The 21,140-nt window shown below is 36.1% G+C and overlaps 1 protein-coding gene across 1 annotated transcript in view; it reads left to right on the top strand.

Moving 5' to 3' along the window:
• Positions 1 to 8,253: 8,253 nt before the first annotated feature.
• The window catches only part of SLC7A11 (solute carrier family 7 member 11), a 73,719-nt gene continuing 60,832 nt past the window's right edge, over positions 8,254 to 21,140 (top strand). The window contains exons 1-3 of the mRNA XM_017884052.1: positions 8,254 to 8,819; positions 14,277 to 14,403; positions 18,395 to 18,510. Of these exons, the coding sequence (XP_017739541.1) occupies positions 8,543 to 8,819; positions 14,277 to 14,403; positions 18,395 to 18,510 (520 nt within the window). The 5' untranslated portion in view covers positions 8,254 to 8,542. The remainder of the gene's footprint in view (positions 8,820 to 14,276; positions 14,404 to 18,394; positions 18,511 to 21,140) is intronic.

Raw genomic sequence — 21,140 nt, 5'->3', positions numbered from 1 at the left:
GTACGGCACCGGGCTGCCTGCCTGTGGATTTCATTTCTGTCTTTTAGTTTCTACTTCTTCTTCTTTCTTTGGAGGCAAAAATTGGGCATAAGATGATATGAAGGGTGGTCTCCTCCCTTACTTATAGTAAGAGTGTATAGTTTATATAATGTTGATTCTTTGGAATTTGCTGGGGTTTCATTTTTGCCTTTGATACGAATAGGTTTGTTAATGTTTCATATATACTTGAAAATAATTTTTATTTTGTATTTGGTGGATGGGAAATTCTCTATAAAGTAACGGTATTGAGTTGATCAATTATGCTCCCCAAATTTTCTACAGTTTTGCTTATTTGTCTGCTTGAGCAATCTGTTTCTGAAAGAACATCACAAATTTTCAACTGTTGTGCTTTTTTTTTTATAACTGATTTATGATATAAATACAGAAAGGTATAACAATATAAATGTAGGCCAGGCATAGTGGCTCATGCCTGTAATCCCAGCACTTTGGGAGGCCGTGGCAGGTGGATCAGTTGATGTCAGGAGTTCAAAACCAGCCTGGCCAACATGACAAAATCTTGTCTCTATTAAAAATACAAAAATTAGCTGGGCATGGTGGCACATGCCTGTAATCCCAGCTACCCGGGAGTCTGAAGCAGGAGAATCGCTTGAACCCGGCAGGCAGAGGTTGCAGTGAGCCGAGATTATATCACTGTACTCCAGCCTGGGCAACACAGTGAGTGAGACTCCGCTTCAGAAAAAAATAATAAAATAAAGTAAAATAAAATAAAATAAATGTAAAGCTCAGTGAATTGTCAGAAAGTTAAAATATTCAGGTAATTACTACCCAGGTTATAAAATAGTACAATACCAGGACTCCAGAACTGTTTTTGTTCCCCCTCGCAATCACTAGAAATGCTTATCTCCAAAGATAACCGGAGAGTTCTCAGACTGTAGAATCATTTCACCTGTTTTTAAACTTTATATAAATTGAACCATGCAGTATATGCTTTTTTCTTCTGTCTTCTAACATTATGTGAGAATCACCCATATTGTTTTTTATATCACTATTGTTCGTCCTTTTTTTTTATAGTATTGCAGTATTTCACTGAATAAATACAATGATATATATATCTGTTATACTGTTAATGGACATTTGGTTATTTTCAAATGAATAAAGGTACTAGGAATATTCTCATCCATGCTTTTTGACATATAGATGCCCTGAATTTTTATTGGGCATATTCCCAGGAGTGTTTTTTTTGTTGTTGTTGTTCAAAGGGTATGTGTCTGTTTAACTTTAAAAGATACCATCGGCCGGGCGCGGTGGCTCAAGCCTGTAATCCCAGCACTTTGGGAGGCCGAGACGGGCGGATCACGAGGTCAGGAGATCGAGACCATCCTGGCTAACACTGTGAAACCCCGTCTCTACTAAAAAATACAAAAAACTAGCCGGGCGAGGTGGCGGGCGCCTGTAGTCCCAGCTACTTGGGAGGCTGAGGCAGGAGAATGGCGTGAACCCGGGAGGCGGAGCTTGCGGTGAGCTGAGATCCGGCCACTGCACTCCAGCCCCGGCGACGGAGTGAGACTCCGTCTCAAAATAAAATAAAATAAAATAAAATAAAATAAAATAAAATAAAATAAAGATACCATCAAACAACTTTCTATAATGGATGTACCAATTTGTATCCCGCCAGCAGCAGTGTAAGAATTCTGGTTCCTCCATGCTGTCAGTACTCCTGGTNCCGGGAGGCGGAGCTTGCGGTGAGCTGAGATCCGGCCACTGCACTCCAGCCCCGGCGACGGAGTGAGACTACGTCTCAAAATAAAATAAAATAAAATAAAATAAAATAAAATAAAATAAAATAAAGATACCATCAAACAACTTTCTATAATGGATGTACCAATTTGTATCCCGCCAGCAGCAGTGTAAGAATTCTGGTTCCTCCATGCTGTCAGTACTCCTGGTATTGCTAGTCTGTCTCATGTGAGCCACTCTCAGTGGGAATTGATGGCTTATTGTGGTTTCGGTTTTAATTGCCCCAATAACTAATAGTGTTGAGCAGGTTTTCACAAATGAATTGACTATTTTATTGAACATCTGTTCAAATTTCTTGGCCATTTTTTATTGGGTTGTCTGTCATTTTCCTATTGATTTATACAAACTTATTATGTATTCTCGATATGAGAGCTTTGCAAATTGGAAATATTTTGCCCTATTTTAAGATTCACTTTTATAACCAAGTAATATATTTTGATAAACTCAAATTCTTAATTTTAATGTATTACACTGTATTTTCTCTTTTTTATATTAGGGTTTGTGAGTCCCTTTTAAGAAATCCCTGCTTACACAAAGTTTAGAAATACATTCTGCATTTTCCTCTAGATCAGCACTGTCCGTTAGAATTATAAAGTAAGCCACAACTTTGAACCACAGATATGATTTTAATTGTTAGTAGCCATAATAAAAGTAAAATAGGTAAAACTGATACGAATAATACAAATTATTAATAACTTTTTTGTTGTTTTCTTTAACTAAGACTTCAAAATCTAGTCAGATTTCAAGAGCTGATAACCACATGTGACTAATTACTATCATATCGGGTGACCCATTTCTAGAAACATTCATGATGCACCGTTCAAATTTAGCTCCATGATCCATGTACAATTGACTTTTGATATGTTATTAGGTAGCACACCTGGCAAGGAAACAAGGTAGCTTACAGAAGCAAATGAAGATCTTCAGGATCCCGAGCCAATCTGTGTCCCTTAGGAACTAAGATAGGGCATGATAGTACTCGGACTTTCTGAATATCTCTAATTTCTGCATATTCAATCTTATTCCATGAGGAGATTTGCAGTATGTCAAGGAACATGGCCACCGGTTGTTCTCAGGTCACATCTTTACAATCTCCAACAACAGATGAAAAAAACTAATTCTAATTCTATTTAGAAATAGCCAAGCTCAGGTAATAGCCCAACACTCTGTAGCCAGAGCAATGGATTATTTTGGCCAGGCCTAGATTATATACCTATATTTATAACCATGGGACAGAAATTATTACTAGAAAATGGTAGCTATCACTATACATTATGTCTATTTCTATTATGAGATGCTGTGAGGAAGCTAGGACTATTTCTTGTGCACAGTAAGCAGTAAATAAGTTTTGTGAATTGCACTAGGATAGTCTCATAATTTGACAGCTATGCTAAAAGTAAGGCCTAATAGAGGATGAAGAATATGTATTCATTTGCTTTGAACACATTTTATGTTACACAAGTATTTGAGGACCATCCAAACTCTTAGTTTACATGCTTAGAACTGGCGATTTTAAGAGTTCAAGAAAATTCAACATTTTCTTTATAAACTGCATTTTCTACAGATTTTGGGGTGCTTAGAAGAGGTACACTGCTGCCCTTAGTAGCAATGTGCAGCTTTGCAAACATTTGAGTGGTGGCCGCTATCTTACATGAAAGTACAATCCTTTTGGTTTTAGTCTAACATCAGCCATTTTCTTCGCAATTTTAAAAAAATGCTGTGAGGAGGAAACTGTTATTTAATATTGAAAAAATAATCGTCCTTTGGAATTCATTCAGCTTCCTATCTGAGTGGGGTCTTTGGCTCAACTTATTAGTTCAGTTATTTATAACAAAATTCAAAATTAAAGTGTGACACTGTGTTAATTAGAGAAAGAAAGTTGCTGTTCCCTGTGATTCCTAGCGTCCTACTTTTATCTCATATTTCTTCAGAGCTAATATGTTTCTCTTATTGGGAAACAAAAGCCACTCCCCTTAGGTACATTAATCAGGAAAATTGTGTGAGTGAAAGGAGATGTAGGAGGAGGAAGAGAATTGGAAGGAAAAGAATCTCCATTTAGCTTCCTTCTTTAGGAGTTTTAGCAAGATTGCATGAGGAAAATGACCCATTTTGTTTTTTGAAAGACATAGCAAGTGAGAAAAGTATTAAATAAAACTTTAACTTGGTGTAGCCAAAGCCAATTATATAGAATTTAGATAGATAATTTAAAAGGAGAAAATGTCGCCTCAATTATTTGGATGGCAAAGCATTGAGGTGGTGTCATTTTCTCAGGTGCCAACACAACAGAAAATGGTCTGACCTTTTCGATGCTACTTTCCTAATGGCAATTTCTTATTTCTTTCTTTGATCATCCTGACCATACTTGACTCCCTTCTTTCCTTGCCAACCTCTCGCACACAGGCTTTTGTTTGTGGTTTTGTTCAAAGGTTCAGAAGCATATTTAATGGTGCGTAAAGCTAGCTTCAGGGTAATGATAACATTCAATTCTTCTCACTGAATTCAAAACCACATGTAACTATAGCCAAAATGATATCTAGGATTTCTTTTCTTTTGTATTTGTTTTTTCTTGACACTTGGTTGAGAAAGTTAGAAGGGTTTAAAATGTTTTGCCTTTTGACTATTGCAAAGTAAATATTTAAATCTTAGCTTACATTTTAAATTTATAATCATAATATAACAATAGTTTATATAATGTGGAAAAGTCATACATAATATCATTACTTTCTGTAACTACTATTCTGTGTTTTCCTTTACAGACTTTTGCTAGATGCATATTTTATGTAATTGCAATTGTGTAATTTTGAACTTAGAAATTTTTTTTGGTAATTCAAAGGAACAATATGTATCTTTTACATTAGTTAAAAAAATCACCTTATGCTAACGAGAATCAGAAAATGACTATTTTCTGGAGTCATGGTGAATTTTATATTTGTCACACTCAGATGTGATTTAAAATGTTGGTTTATTATGAGTAGTAAGAAATCATTTTATCTTTTAATGTTGAGGAAGGCTTACAGTTGTATGTATGTGACAGCAGTATAAAGTGTAGAATCTTTTAATTTTGTAAATGTTAGATTTGACTGTATTGCCTTATAAGAAACTCAAAATAAAATAAAATAAGCATTACACAAATTATGAAACTCAAACTGTGTTGTTATCAAAATGCAGCTTTAGGATACATTCTACTCACAAAACAGTCGCGTGTAAAATGTTTTATACATGCATTAAAGAAAAGAAATTCCTTAAAATGAAGTAACTATTTCCTGTTTCATTNGTAATATATTTTGATAAACTCAAATTCTTAATTTTAATGTATTACACTGTATTTTTCTCTTTTTTATATTAGGGTTTGTGAGTCCCTTTTAAGAAATCCCTGCTTACACAAAGTTTAGAAATACATTCTGCATTTTCCTCTAGATCAGCACTGTCCGTTAGAATTATAAAGTAAGCCACAACTTTGAACCACAGATATGATTTTAATTGTTAGTAGCCATAATAAAAAGTAAAATAGGTAAAACTGATACGAATAATACAAATTATTAATAACTTTTTTGTTGTTTTTCTTTAACTAAGACTTCAAAATCTAGTCAGATTTCAAGAGCTGATAACCACATGTGACTAATTACTATCATATCGGGTGACCCATTTCTAGAAACATTCATGATGCACCGTTCAAATTTAGCTCCATGATCCATGTACAATTGACTTTTGATATGTTATTAGGTAGCACACCTGGCAAGGAAACAAGGTAGCTTACAGAAGCAAATGAAGATCTTCAGGATCCCGAGCCAATCTGTGTCCCTTAGGAACTAAGATAGGGCATGATAGTACTCGGACTTTCTGAATATCTCTAATTTCTGCATATTCAATCTTATTCCATGAGGAGATTTGCAGTATGTCAAGGAACATGGCCACCGGTTGTTCTCAGGTCACATCTTTACAATCTCCAACAACAGATGAAAAAAACTAATTCTAATTCTATTTAGAAATAGCCAAGCTCAGGTAATAGCCCAACACTCTGTAGCCAGAGCAATGGATTATTTTTGGCCAGGCCTAGATTATATACCTATATTTATAACCATGGGACAGAAATTATTACTAGAAAATGGTAGCTATCACTATACATTATGTCTATTTCTATTATGAGATGCTGTGAGGAAGCTAGGACTATTTCTTGTGCACAGTAAGCAGTAAATAAGTTTTTGTGAATTGCACTAGGATAGTCTCATAATTTGACAGCTATGCTAAAAGTAAGGCCTAATAGAGGATGAAGAATATGTATTCATTTGCTTTGAACACATTTTTATGTTACACAAGTATTTGAGGACCATCCAAACTCTTAGTTTACATGCTTAGAACTGGCGATTTTAAGAGTTCAAGAAAATTCAACATTTTCTTTATAAACTGCATTTTCTACAGATTTTGGGGTGCTTAGAAGAGGTACACTGCTGCCCTTAGTAGCAATGTGCAGCTTTGCAAACATTTGAGTGGTGGCCGCTATCTTACATGAAAGTACAATCCTTTTGGTTTTTAGTCTAACATCAGCCATTTTTCTTCGCAATTTTAAAAAAATGCTGTGAGGAGGAAACTGTTATTTAATATTGAAAAAATAATCGTCCTTTGGAATTCATTCAGCTTCCTATCTGAGTGGGGTCTTTGGCTCAACTTATTAGTTCAGTTATTTATAACAAAATTCAAAATTAAAGTGTGACACTGTGTTAATTAGAGAAAGAAAGTTGCTGTTCCCTGTGATTCCTAGCGTCCTACTTTTATCTCATATTTCTTCAGAGCTAATATGTTTCTCTTATTGGGAAACAAAAGCCACTCCCCCTTAGGTACATTAATCAGGAAAATTGTGTGAGTGAAAGGAGATGTAGGAGGAGGAAGAGAATTGGAAGGAAAAGAATCTCCATTTAGCTTCCTTCTTTAGGAGTTTTAGCAAGATTGCATGAGGAAAATGACCCATTTTTGTTTTTTGAAAGACATAGCAAGTGAGAAAAAGTATTAAATAAAAACTTTAACTTGGTGTAGCCAAAGCCAATTATATAGAATTTAGATAGATAATTTAAAAAGGAGAAAATGTCGCCTCAATTATTTGGATGGCAAAGCATTGAGGTGGTGTCATTTTCTCAGGTGCCAACACAACAGAAAATGGTCTGACCTTTTCGATGCTACTTTCCTAATGGCAATTTCTTATTTCTTTCTTTGATCATCCTGACCATACTTGACTCCCTTCTTTCCTTGCCAACCTCTCGCACACAGGCTTTTTGTTTGTGGTTTTTGTTCAAAGGTTCAGAAGCATATTTAATGGTGCGTAAAGCTAGCTTCAGGGTAATGATAACATTCAATTCTTCTCACTGAATTCAAAACCACATGTAACTATAGCCAAAAATGATATCTAGGATTTCTTTTCTTTTTGTATTTGTTTTTTCTTGACACTTGGTTGAGAAAGTTAGAAGGGTTTAAAAATGTTTTGCCTTTTTGACTATTGCAAAGTAAATATTTAAATCTTAGCTTACATTTTAAATTTATAATCATAATATAACAATAGTTTATATAATGTGGAAAAAGTCATACATAATATCATTACTTTCTGTAACTACTATTCTGTGTTTTCCTTTACAGACTTTTGCTAGATGCATATTTTTATGTAATTGCAATTGTGTAATTTTGAACTTAGAAATTTTTTTTGGTAATTCAAAGGAACAATATGTATCTTTTACATTAGTTAAAAAAATCACCTTATGCTAACGAGAATCAGAAAATGACTATTTTCTGGAGTCATGGTGAATTTTATATTTGTCACACTCAGATGTGATTTAAAATGTTGGTTTATTATGAGTAGTAAGAAATCATTTTATCTTTTAATGTTGAGGAAGGCTTACAGTTGTATGTATGTGACAGCAGTATAAAGTGTAGAATCTTTTTAATTTTGTAAATGTTAGATTTGACTGTATTGCCTTATAAGAAACTCAAAATAAAAATAAAAATAAGCATTACACAAATTATGAAACTCAAACTGTGTTGTTATCAAAAATGCAGCTTTAGGATACATTCTACTCACAAAACAGTCGCGTGTAAAATGTTTTTATACATGCATTAAAGAAAAAGAAATTCCTTAAAATGAAGTAACTATTTCCTGTTTCATTTTGTTTGAACAGCTTTTGTTGCTCACTACGAGTTGCTTTAAATCTCTGGGAAGGTCTGTTCCGAATTTACTACTTCTGGATTGGCCAAAATCTCTTTAAAGTGTGTGCTTTGTTCTCTAAAAAGCTTAGGTCAGTTGAGCAACAAGCTCCTCCTGTTTTTTTTTTTTTTTTTTTTGAAAAAAAAAAAAGAGCTGAGTAATGCTGGAGCCTTCTCATGTGGCTGATGCAAACCTGGAGAATTTGCATCATCATTTAGCTGTAGTAAGTTGGTGTGACAGGCAGGCGCTTAAATACAAGCCCATGAGGAAGCTGAGCTGGTTTGTAATGATAGGGCGGCAGCAGCAGCAGCGGTAGAACGAGGAGGTGGAGAGCTGGGAGCACGATGCATACACAGGTGTTTCTCATTAGTAATTAGCAGCTGTGAAGGAAAAGCACACCTTTGGGTTTTACCTGTGAACACTATAGCACTGAGAGAGACAGTCTGAAAGCAAAGAAAGCAAAGAGGAAGACCTCGATCAGTTAACACCAAGAGACACCAAAGTTGAAAGTTTTGTTTTCTTTCCCTCTGTTTTGTTTTCCCCCCGTGTGCCCCTACTATGGTCAGAAAGCCTGTTGTGTCCACCATCTCCAAAGGAGGTTACCTGCAGGGAAATGTTAACAGGAGGCTGCCTTCCCTGGGCAACAAGGAGCCACCTGGGCAGGAGAAAGTGCAGCTGAAGAGGAAAGTCACTTTACTGAGGGGAATCTCCATTATCATTGGCACCATCATTGGAGCAGGAATCTTCATCTCTCCTAAGGGCGTGCTCCAGAACACAGGCAGCGTGGGCATGTCTCTGACCATCTGGACGGTGTGTGGGGTCCTGTCATTATTTGGTGAGTGCAACTTTTTCTTTGGGGGGGAGGGGGCGTGGCTGTGGGACTGGAAAGCTTGCTTTCTGGGAAAGCAAATGGTAATTTTGAGGAGTGAATGGATGGCAAAGGCCACACCAAATTTTTAAAATTTTTGTTCAGGTACGTGAACTACCCAGACGCAGAATCCACTGTTGGTGGGATCTGGAACGCCCTCAAATTATTTCCTACAGGCTGTACTTTCTTTTCCTGACTAAGACAGGCTATTTTCTGACTTTTCCCTGTGGGATGAGAGCAAAGACTAACTTTCATGACCCAGTAAAAAACATGCACACTTTCTGTGCCGGGCAGTTGTGCTTAGCTTGGGCATTCTGGCAGCTGGCATGTTGAATGAAACACCTGTGAAGTGGAACCTGGCATGGCCTATTTAGACATAGAACGGAGTGTTCAGCAGAAGCCTTACTGACTTTTTATTAGCCAAACACATGGGTGGCAGTCTTTTAAAATTTTTTTTTTTTTTTTTTTTTTTTTTTTTGAGGCGGAGTCTCGCTCTGTCGCCCGGACTGGAGTGCAGTGGCCGGATCTCGGCCCGGATCCCGGGTTTACGCCATTCTCCTGCCTCAGCCTCCCGAGTAGCTGGGACTACAGGCGCCTGCCACCTCGCCTGGCTAAGTTTTTTTTTTTTTTGTATTTTTAGTAGAGACGGGGTTTCACCGTGTTAGCCAGGATGGTCTCGATCTCCTGACCTCGTGATCCGCCCGTCTCGGCCTCCCAGAGTGCTGGGATTACAGGCGTGAGCCACCGCGCCCAGCCTTAAAAGCATTTTTTAAGTTCATGTGCTTGTCACCTCTCAATATCCTTTCAAAAGTCCTTGACGTGAGAGAGAAATGTACGATGGCGCATAATTCAGTCCCTATCATAATGGGGCATATTGCAATGGCCTGAGCAAATTTCAAATTACTTTTCAACCTTTCATCTCTTCTCAATACCCATACACTTTTGCAATATAAGTTTTAAAACTTCAGTTGGGTGTTAGTTTTCTGTGCTTGCCTAGATCTGTTTTTATCGTCTATATTTCACTTATTCTCCAGGGACACAGATAATTTGTCCACCTGTTCACCGAATTAATCCGAAGGGAACTGGTAGAAGTATAATTATGAATTTTTCTTCAAAATTTATGTCTCTTCTATTGATTTGAGAATTAATAATAAAGAGATAAATAAATGCCCCTTATGAAATAGGCAAATTACTAGAGAGCTACCTGAGTTTGTTGTAAAGATGATAGAAACTGGTGAACTGTCAAACATTAAATATGATTTATGCTATGAAGTTTTGTTTACTCTTCTTGGGAAAGATTCTATACTTTAAAGTTACTCTTTGTCTTAACTCTAGGACTAACACTAACAAGTACTAACACTAACTCTAGGACTAACTAACAAGTACTAACTCTTGTTCCCATGTGTACCAATCCATTCATTCTTTCCACTCAGGCCTTGTGATGTTTTAAATCATTGGTTTGACGCTCATCTAGATAACTCAAATTCTTTTTTTTTTTTTTTTTTTTTTTTTTTTTGAGATGGAGTCTCGCTCTGTTGCCGAGGCTGGAGTGCAGTGGTGTGATCTCGGCTCACTGCAGCCTCCGTCTCCCAGGTTCAAGCAATTCTCCTGCCTCAGCCTCCTGAGTAGCTGGTACTAGAGGTGTGTGCCACCACATTTGGCAAATTTTTTGTATTTTTGTAGAGATGGGGTTTCACTGTGTTAGCCAGGTTGGTCTCGATCTCCAGACCTCATGATCCACCTGCCTCAGTCTCCCAAAGTGTTGGAATTACAGGCATGAGCAGTGATGCCGCTCCTGGTCCTCAAATTCCATTTTTAGGAAGAAATTATTTATTTTAAATAAAACTTGTTAAAACAAGGTCATAGTATAGAAAGATTTATAGAGGAATTATTTGGGGTTTTTAAAAAGAGTTTGTGGTATTATTTATATGACTAACTTGTGCTTTATTAAATATTCAGTAACAATTATGTATCATTATTTCCCAGTATTACTTCCCATCTTTATAAAATAATTTGGAGTAATACCATTATGAGAAACTCTGATAGTACCCTTAGCCACTATTAATTTTAAAATAGCTCTGGTGTATGCACTTGTAGATAAAGAGAAACCTAATTGTTGATCATCTTAAATGACTTTGTGCACCTCAGTCTTTAAATCTTCCTACAACACTTTGTATATTCAGAATAAATCAATATCTAATCAGAAAAACCACAACCAGTTTACCGGACTTTACATACTTATGTGCATGCAGCTTCCACTATGGGATTCAATTTTTACACATAATAAAAGATTATTCAGATGTAATAAAATAGATCAGTATGCATATTGAACTAGTTAAAGTGATGTTGACTTGCACTATGAAAATATGCTTATGCATAAGTATTACATATCATCTTAAGCAGAAGCTCAAAAACAATAAAAAGAGAGAAACAGCTAAGGAGACTAGCTAACATTACACTTGAGCTGGTGTTCTTTGATTAATAATTGAAGAGAGTGTGCTCTCGTATTAATCTACTTATCTTTATTTGCGTTGCATTTGTCACTTAAGTTACCAGAAGCTTTTGGACAGGAGTGCCTCTCTAACAGTAAGCAAAGCAAAATGTAAAGAAAAAATAATCCTTCTTTTTAAAAAGACTATAGAACTCTGGGACCAACTGTAAAGAATCTGTACATTTGGTTTAACACATATATATAGTTTTTTTTTTAAGTGAAGGGTCAATACAGGGATTTTTACATCTTGTTTTGAACTTTTTTCATCTGGGCAAAATGGTTATGAAGCTTTAGACCTTTAAATGAAAATCATTCCCCCAGAACTCAGTGTAAACCTAGGGCAACCATCCTGGAGTTTCAGCAAAGCATACAGAGGTCTAGGTATTGATTCTCTGACAATAAATTCTGAGGTACTTAAGACTCTTTCCAATAACATTTTATATTGGATCCTCTTCTGGACAGCCTACCAACATGGCGAATGTTCCCCCATGGAGCGTGAGTGGCAACTTGTTATAATTAGTTATAGGTAGATGAAATTTATCAGTGTTCCCCACATATCAGTCTGCAGACTAGTTACTTCAGAATTATTTGTGCAAATTTTAAAATGATAGAGATTCTTAAATTTCTCTTGTGGACAATCTACACTCTCTTGATTAGAGTCTGTTTTTCATTTGAGTGTTTTCGAATTAAAAATTATTCCCAGACCGAGCATGGTGGCTCATGCCTATGATCTCAGCACTTTGGGAGGCTGAGGCAGACAGAACCCTTGAGCCCAGGAGTTCCAGACCAGCCTGGGCAACATGGCAAAACCCTGTCTCTACAAAAAATACACAAAAATTTAGCTGGGCATGGTGGTGCACGCCTGTGGTCCCAGCTATTCGGGAGGCTGAGGTGGAAGGATCACTTGAGCTCAGGATGAGGAGTCTGCAGTAAGGCGAGATTGTGCCACTGCACTCTAGCCTAAAAAAAAAAAAAAACATGTATTCCTAGGGAGCTTTGAGTGTCGGATGGACAAGTTTAGAGAATCAGAGTATAACAAGTATGGTAAGCACTAAGATTTCACTCGAGTATCGCAAATTAGTTATTCTGTAGTGGCGTTGGACAGTGCCTTGTCTTAAATTCTATTGATTAACTCAGTAAGTACTTTCTACGCTTTCTATTTCAGAAGTAAGCTTTGGGAAAAAAATGCTTCTGTACATTCTTGAGCGACTTGCGCGAGGTACAGATAGAATTTTCTCACCATAATGACAGGCATATCTATTTTTATTTTTCTGGGTCAAGTTACTCAGATAATACAGTATAGGATTTCCATGTGGTGCTGGGCCATGTGTGTCAGGCCATGTACTCTCTAGGTGACCAGCTGGCCAATGCTATACACCTAATTGCCCTTATGGAGGTAGAAAGCCTTGAGACTCCTTTCACAGAGAGTGGAAACTGAGGTTTTGGGGGAGTGTGCATATTTGTCCAGATTTTATGGACTTGGTATCGTTAAATATTAAAATTAGCTCATAGTTAATTCGGATCTGGCGGGGGCCTGCTGGCGGCAGGTCTCAGTGGCGGGGGGCTCCGCGGCGGCCGGGCCGAGTATGGCGTGCGCTTTTTTTTCTTTTGGTTGATTCCGATCTGAAGGTATCACGAATAATGAAATTATGCACCTCATTGGTAAAAAGTATATTCTGGGCCGGGTCGCGAGTGGTCACGCTGTAGATCCCAGCCACTGTTGGAGGCCGAGCGCGAGCAGATCACCTGAGTTGGAGTTCGGAGACCAGCGGTGCCCGTCCAACGCATGGAGAACCCTCGTGTCTACTACAAAATACAAAAAATTAGCCGGGCATGCTGGCAGGTGCCTGTAATCCCAACTACTCGGGAGGCTGAGGCAGGAGAATAGCTTGAACCCTGGAGGTAGAGGTTGCAGTGAGCAGAGATTATGCCACTGCACTCTAGCCTTGGGGAGAGAGTGAGATTCTTTCTCAAAAAAAAAAAAAAAAAAGTATATTCTGGCTGGGCACAAGGGCTCATGCCTGTAATCCCAGCACTTTGGGAGGCCAAGGTGGATGGATCTTCTGAGGTCAGGAGTTCAAGACCAGCCCGGCCAACATGGAGAACCCTCGTGTCTACTAAAAATACAAAAAATTAGCCGGGCATGCTGGCAGGTGCCTGTAATCCCAACTACTCGGGAGGCTGAGGCAGGAGAATAGCTTGAACCCTGGAGGTAGAGGTTGCAGTGAGCAGAGATTATGCCACTGCACTCTAGCCTTGGGGAGAGAGTGAGATTCTGTCTCAAAAAAAAAAAAAAAAAACCCAGAGTGTACACTTCAAAAAACATTCAAGATAGCCTTTTATAGAAACAGAAGGGGTCAGAATTCATTTTGTTGACAAAATATATCCTACAAATTAAATGAAATCTTGCAAGGCATAGAGTCCATTGTTTTCTAAAGAGTGGATACAGCTTATTTATTTTGATTTTCCATGGAAACACAATTTATTAAAAGGGTTCTCAAAAAATAATTCAAAAAAAGTTAAAAGCTAACTCAAACATTTGGACTAAAGCCTTGTCTTGGTGTGAGGTTGTGTTCTTCCAAAAATAGGTCAATATTATTGACATCTCTCTTCTCCTTTTCCCCTATTTCCAGGTTTTCAGCTCAAAATTCTGGAGCACATGATATTGTTGTAGACATGTGTCTTTGTCATTTCAAGTAAAATTATAGTGTTCAAATAGAGGGAACTAAATCTCAACTGTGAGGATGTTAGAAAAGGAACTTGGCGGGTCTTAGCAATTAGATGACGGTTATTTGTCTTGAATAAGGATGCCATTCAGACCAAAGGAGGTAGTTACATCTCAGGCAGCATATAAACATTATTGTATCCATTTTAATGCTAGGTGTCTTGAAAATGTGTTAAATTGGTACCATTTTGTGACAAATATTTCACAGGAGCCTTGTCTTATGCTGAATTGGGAACAAGTATAAAGAAATCCGGAGGTCATTACACATATATTTTGGAAGTCTTTGGTCCATTACCAGCTTTTGTACGAGTCTGGGTGGAACTGCTCATAATACGGTAAGAACATAGTAGAAAGAATTAAGAAAAAATAAACCAATTCATTCTTATGAATCACCTTGATTATTTTTAACTGGTTAAACATATGCATGTCATGTGACTACGTGTAAACATGTCTACCTCAGAATATAGAGCCTGTGATAAAATACCTTTCTGGATTAAGATATTTTTAATGCAATTTTGTCACTGACAAGCAGTTCACCAGCAACGTCAAACTATTAAAAGTATCTACCTTTCTTTAACCCTCAGCTATCCTCTTTGACACTTCTAGGAGAAAGATGATTACTTGAAAGAATATGAACATGAAAATTCACCTGGATACCTTTTGACCAACTAGACAAATTAAATATTATACTAGGAATTGGAATTTTATCTTATTGTAGATTATATCACTAAGGCATTTAACTTTACTTAGTCATTGTGACGAAGATACTTCTGTGCCTGACAACTTAATTGGTCACCAAGTCTTATACTTTATAAAAAACAGAGTTTGCATGACAGAGTCAAATGACTCATTTCCTTATGTTAAACAAATCAGGAACTACAGTTCCAAAAGCCTTTTTTGATTTTATTGTTGTAACAGTGTGTTTACATTCCTGCTTGTCTTAGTTTAAAATCAAACTGAATAGTGCCAAGTCACTCTGAATAGCAAATTTCCTTCAACTTTGTGGGAAGCTTATGATGTCATATGAGCATTTCAGAGTATCACAGTTTCTTTAGGCTAACTACTTCTATAAAATGTGATGTGGACATTCTGATTACAGAATTTAATGGATGTTACTAGGGAAACTTGCTCTTATCAAACTTACCAAACATACATGATTTAGAGCTCATGTGAGCTTTTATGGCTAAGTGCCAATAAGTGCTAGTTAGTGCTGACTTAACACTAATCATGGGTTTTACAGTGTTAGAAGTCTTTTTTTTTAACAGAAAAAAGATTTTCAAAGTAGTATATACTTCATGAAGTCTTTTTCATTTTAAACAACTCTGCATTATTTAAAATTGTTATAATGATATAATAATAATTTTTTTTTTCCTTTTCTAAAATTCCTGTATCAGGAACGTACTTTCTGTTCCTTTTTGGTTATCTCAATTTTATCTGTTCTTCAAAGGTCATCTTAAATCCTTTCTTTCTCATAATTAATTTCCTGTTTATTCTAATTTGTTATTTCTTTCATCTCTAAATTCTTCTGAAAATGCTATCTTGCTTCACAGTTGACATTGAACATGATACCTTCTATTCTTCCTTAACATTTTAGGTGTCTATATTTTGTTTCCCTTTTAAAACTGCCAACCTTTCAAGCATATAAAGATAAGATCGTTTTGTAACCTGTATAGCACTTAGGTCAGTGCCCTTTTCTCGGCATATATTAAATTATTTTTGAATAAGTAATTGAAAGTTTAAAGTTACAATATATTGTGTACAACATACTCAGCATTCAAATGCATGTACTCCTTATTTAGACTGCTGACCTGTCAGACTTGTGGGCTTTGGAGCTTAATACAGTTGGACTTGACTCCATCTTCAACCATGTATTAGTGTGTAACTTTGGCTCGTTGCTTGGCATTATGATGAACACGATCATTCCGTATAAATATAGCTTATATCTTACGCTAGCACAGATAAAATATTCATCTGTTAATTTATTTATTCCACAAACTGCTACTGAATGGTAAATGACAATAAAAAGAGATCTAAAGAGAAATCAGTCACGATTTCTGCTCCCAGGTAGCTGATAATCACTTGTTACTTTAATTAAAAAAAAAAAAAACTACTTTTCTCTGTGTGTATGTGTGTGTGTGTGTGTCTGTGGACAGAGGAAAGTACCTTTGTATCCTAGAAGCTTCTAAAATATGCTTATATATCTCTTTGTCATAACATACTGATTTTGCTGAGTTGGCCTTTTAAATAGGTAGAATAACAAATATCACGAGGAGGGACAAGATATCTAAGTATTTAAACATTTCTCTTCTTTTACTAATACCCATAGTTCCTAAGTACTTCACATTAAAATTATACCTTTAGATTAAGTTAGTATTGCCAGAAATAATCTGTAAAACACAGATTTCAAGGAGAAAAATATTACCTATCCGTACACAGCAGGGGTCATTAAACCGAATTTGCGTGTTCACTATATATTTAATATATATTGGGTTTCTACTATATGTTAGACACTGTGCTAAACACTGGAGATAAAATTGTGGTTAAGATAGATACGATTTTGTACCCTTAGAGCTCAGAGTCAAGTGGGAAGAAATCATTATCAACTGAGAAATCACATAGGTAAATATAAAATTGCTACTGTGATAAGCACTGTGGAAGACAGGCCAAGAACTTCAGTATGAATATACTCCAAGAGACCTGGCCCAGTCAGAGGTTGGAGAAGCTTTCCCTGGCAAAGGAAAATTGAACCAAGATCTGAAGTATATAGCATAGCCAATGAGTTGCAGAGGCTGCAGGCAGAGAAGATTCGTATCCTTCTAGTGGGAGGAAGCTAACTGAAGAAGTAAGGAGAGCTTAGACCAGATGGAGCCTTGAACGCAATGTGAAGGAGTTTTGCATATCCTGAACATATTTTGAAAGCACTAAAATGACATGATCAAATTTTAAATTATACATCAAAAATTGTATAAATGATGGAGAATAGGATAAACAGTTTTGTTTGGGGAAGATGGGAGGGTGTCTAGGAAAAGAAGAAAATCAGAAACCTTATGCTGCTCTCCAGTATCAGCCAGCCAAAGTTGAGAACATGTATTGGTGGTTGGTTTTCTGATAATCTATGGATCAGGCATGAATGTCGGGTAACCATGAGAAGAAAGAGAAGCTAAAAAGGAAGTTTGACATAAGAAATTAGATAATTGCCGCCGGGCGCGGTGCTCATGGCTGTAATCCCAGCACTTTGGGAGGCTGAGGCAGGTGGATCACCACGTCAGGAGTTCAAGACCAGCCTGACTAATATGGTGAGACCCCGTCTCTACTAAAAATACAAAAAATTAGCCAGGCATGGTGGCATGTGCCTGTAATCCCAGCTACTCAGGAGGCTGAGGCAGGAGAATTGCTTGAACATGGGAGGTGGAGGTTACAGTGAGCTGAGATCATGCCACTACACTCCAGTCTAGGCAACAGAGTGAGACTCCATTTCAGAAAAAAAAAAAAAGAAAGAAAAGAAATTAGATAATTGCACAGACTTGCATGTTTATGGAAAAAATATGCGTTCATATATACATGCATCTAAAATGAAAAGGTCTGTGCAATTTTCTCGTAAAAATATTTGAAGAATTAAATAGAAAGATGTATTACCTATATTTCTATATACTTGAATTTATTTCATATTCTTGTCCCATTTATATTTGCTTACTTGTATAAGATTATAATGAATATATTATTTTTAAATTTATACTTTATATCTGATTGTTACTATAAGAGTAAGAATAATCACTTGACTTTGAGTTTTTGTCTGTACAGAAAAAATAAGAATAAAACAACATCAAGTATTTAGGCATGTATTTCCAGGGAACACTTAATACTAATTTTTTAGGTTGAGTGTTGTGTTCATTCTTTAGACTATGCCTTGACACATTAGATCTGTACGGCATTAACTAATTCATAATATGGCTGAAGTTTATTTACTGACTTTTTGAGAAAGAAGATGGCTTCCTGTAAGCCTAGCTCTGTCAAGATCTCATGTAATAAGCCGGATTTTGAAGGAAAAGTCAAATATGGGAGAGCAGGAGAAAAGTTGGTAGTACTTACCCTTGTTCCCAAGAATATGTGAAGTTTAAAAACTAGCCACCAATGTTATAGGAAATATTTCATTTGGAATGTCTATGACAACCTAATCAAGTATGGAATTCTGAAAACTATAGACTTTCATATTTAACATGTTCCATATGCTAAATACACTCAAGGCAGAAAAATTTAATGAAATTAAATTTAATAAAAATGCTATTTTTCCCCCTGTGGTTAATCTAAATATATACTTTTTTTTAGCCCTGCAGCTACTGCTGTGATATCCCTGGCATTTGGACGCTACATTCTGGAACCATTTTTTATTCAATGTGAAATCCCTGAACTTGCGATCAAGCTCATTACAGCTGTGGGCATAAGTGAGTATTATAGCTATACATGTAAAAAAGGAAAAAACAACACAAAAACGATTGAATACAAAGTGTCTTTAGACTTTTTGCATTGTGGGATTGCCTCTCACATCATGTTCTTCTTGCTTACAGTTCCAAATTTCTGCTGGAAGGATTTGGAGTGACATCCAATATTGTATTCCATGCCAATTTTGTATTTGGTCAATAGATAGGATGGCTAATCTTTTAAATAGTAAAATCACCTCACTAGTAAAATATTAAGTCGATGATACATGAACAAGACTTTTAAAGAGGAAACCCCAATTATTTTAGAGATTATTTGAATTGGAAATTAGCTATATATTGAATTATATCTCATGTGTATTTGTGGAGTTACATAGTTAGTTATTTATGTAGTGGGTGTGTAAGTTGTGTTTATACATTTTGTAGTGTTAGTAGCTGTCACTCCCAGTGTTATAATGCTAGCTGCCTGTTGTTGGTCATAAAAAGAGTTTTCTTTCAAGATTGATTATTAATAGTGTTTTCCAACTGGATTTCTTTATGGTCTCCAAATTGAGATATTGCCTGTAATTTACCTATTGCCTGTAATTCATTTATTTTTTAAATTAAAATTTAAAAAATAGATTTAGTGGGTACAATGCAGTTGTGTTACATGGATATATTGTGTAGTGGTGGAGTCTGGGCTTTTAGTGTAACCACCACCCAAATAGTGTACATTGTAGAAATTAGGTAATTTTCATCCCTCATCCTCCTCCTACCCTCTCATCTCTCTGTGTCTCCAATGTCTATTATTTCACACTCTATGTCTATGTGTATACATTATTTAGCTCCCACTTATAAGTGAGAACATATGGTATTTGACTTTCTTTTTCTCTAATTCCACTTAAAATAGTGACTTCCAGTTCCATCCATGTTACTTGCAGCAAAGACATTATTTTATTTAATTTATTAAGAACACAATAAAAATGGTAGCTATTTATACTTTTAGTAAAGCATCATTTGAAGTTCCATGAGACGAGAGACCTATTCATTGCTGTATTTCCAGCCCCTCATTTAGCTCCTAGCATGTTGTTGGTGCTCAATAAGTATTTGTTGACTTGATTTTCTGAGAAGTCTAAGAATTTTTTTCTCCAGCAGAAAAGTCTATAGTCTGTTTACTTGTTAAACTTGGACGATTAGATATCTTCAATATATTTCCAGGCAGTGGGAAAATGATAAAAATGAAATAGAGTTTGCTTCATATTATGTTCAGATCTAGCAGTCTAAGTTTTTGTGGGTTGAACCATTTTAGCATAGTGGTTACAGTTTAGGCTTTGGAGGCAAACAACCTGGAATTGAAACTTGGTATTACAACTGTTAGTTTTATGATCTTGTGTTAATTTTTAAACCTATTTAAGCCCCAATTTTATTTATTAGGAAAATGCCTGTGAAAAAATAATCTATTAATATCTTGAATGGCTGAAGGAAGATGAAACTAAGCCAGATTTTTTGTTTAGGTCACATTCTTTTCATTATATTTTCTTTTCCTTTCTTTAGCTTTTATTTTGAGTTCAGGGGCACATGTGCAGTTTGTTACATAGGTAAACTCATGTCATGGGGGTTTGTGGTACAGATTGTCTCGTCACCCAGGTTCTAAACCTAGTACTCAAGTTATTTTTTTCTGATTCTCTCCCTCCTTCCAGACACCCTCAAGTAGGCCCAGTGGCTGTTGTTACCCTTTGTGTTCATGAGTTGTCATCATTTAGCTCCATTTTGTACATGAAAATATGCAGCGTTTGGTTTTCTGTGTTAGTTTGCTAAGGATAATGACCTCTAGCTCCATCCATCTTCCCACAAAACACATGATCAAAGTCAGATTTTTAAGACCATTAATGGAGTGCCTTGTCTATAGAAAGTTCTTGATAAGTCCACTGTTCCACTAAGGGATTGGGCTAACAGCCATTGTTATATTCACCATTTTCTTATCCCTCGAATGACTGAGGCAGAATCATATCAGAGTTATTATATTTAAGAAAGAGAAGAGAAGGGGTGGCATTTTTGAGAGCTCTGTAAATTAATAATAATAGTTATCAATTAAAAGCCATAACCAGAAGACTAAGTAGATTGCATGTAAACATTTATAAATCCACAAACTTTACTCACTTTGGAGTTAAAATTACATTAATAATAATGCTATATTTATGTTTTTATAAGTCTAGATAACTCTCTTCTTGTTTATCCCAATTTAATTAAACATTTTAAAGGGAAAATTAGTATTTCAGAGGATTAAATGAAAACTGCTCAAACTAAACTTTAAAACAGTTCTAGGAAAGGATAACTATGTTGGGATTTACAAAACCTCTGTAGTAGACATTGGTGATGGAATAGTTAACAAGGAGCCTGAATAAATCTTAGATGAACCCAGACGTTTCCTTCTATTTTTGCCACAAGTTACTACATTCATTTTTAAATTTTGATGTTCCTTTTGCAAGCTTGAAATTCTGAGAAAGAAATGTGTTTCCGTAATCAGCAACAATTAAAAAGAAAACTGGATATCCTTATGACTCAGTGGTAGGTAATGTAAATCAATGCCCTAATTGGGAAAGTCAAACTGTCTTTAAGAAAAATTTAGCTTTAATGGAGCAACAGGGGGTGGAGAT

The sequence above is a fragment of the Rhinopithecus bieti genome, unplaced genomic scaffold, assembly GCF_001698545.2.
Source record: "Rhinopithecus bieti isolate Rb0 unplaced genomic scaffold, ASM169854v2 scaffold_13709, whole genome shotgun sequence".
Taxonomy (NCBI): Eukaryota; Metazoa; Chordata; class Mammalia; order Primates; family Cercopithecidae; genus Rhinopithecus; species Rhinopithecus bieti.
Note: the sequence above shows the minus strand (reverse complement) of the source record. Positions and strands in the feature narration are given on the sequence as shown.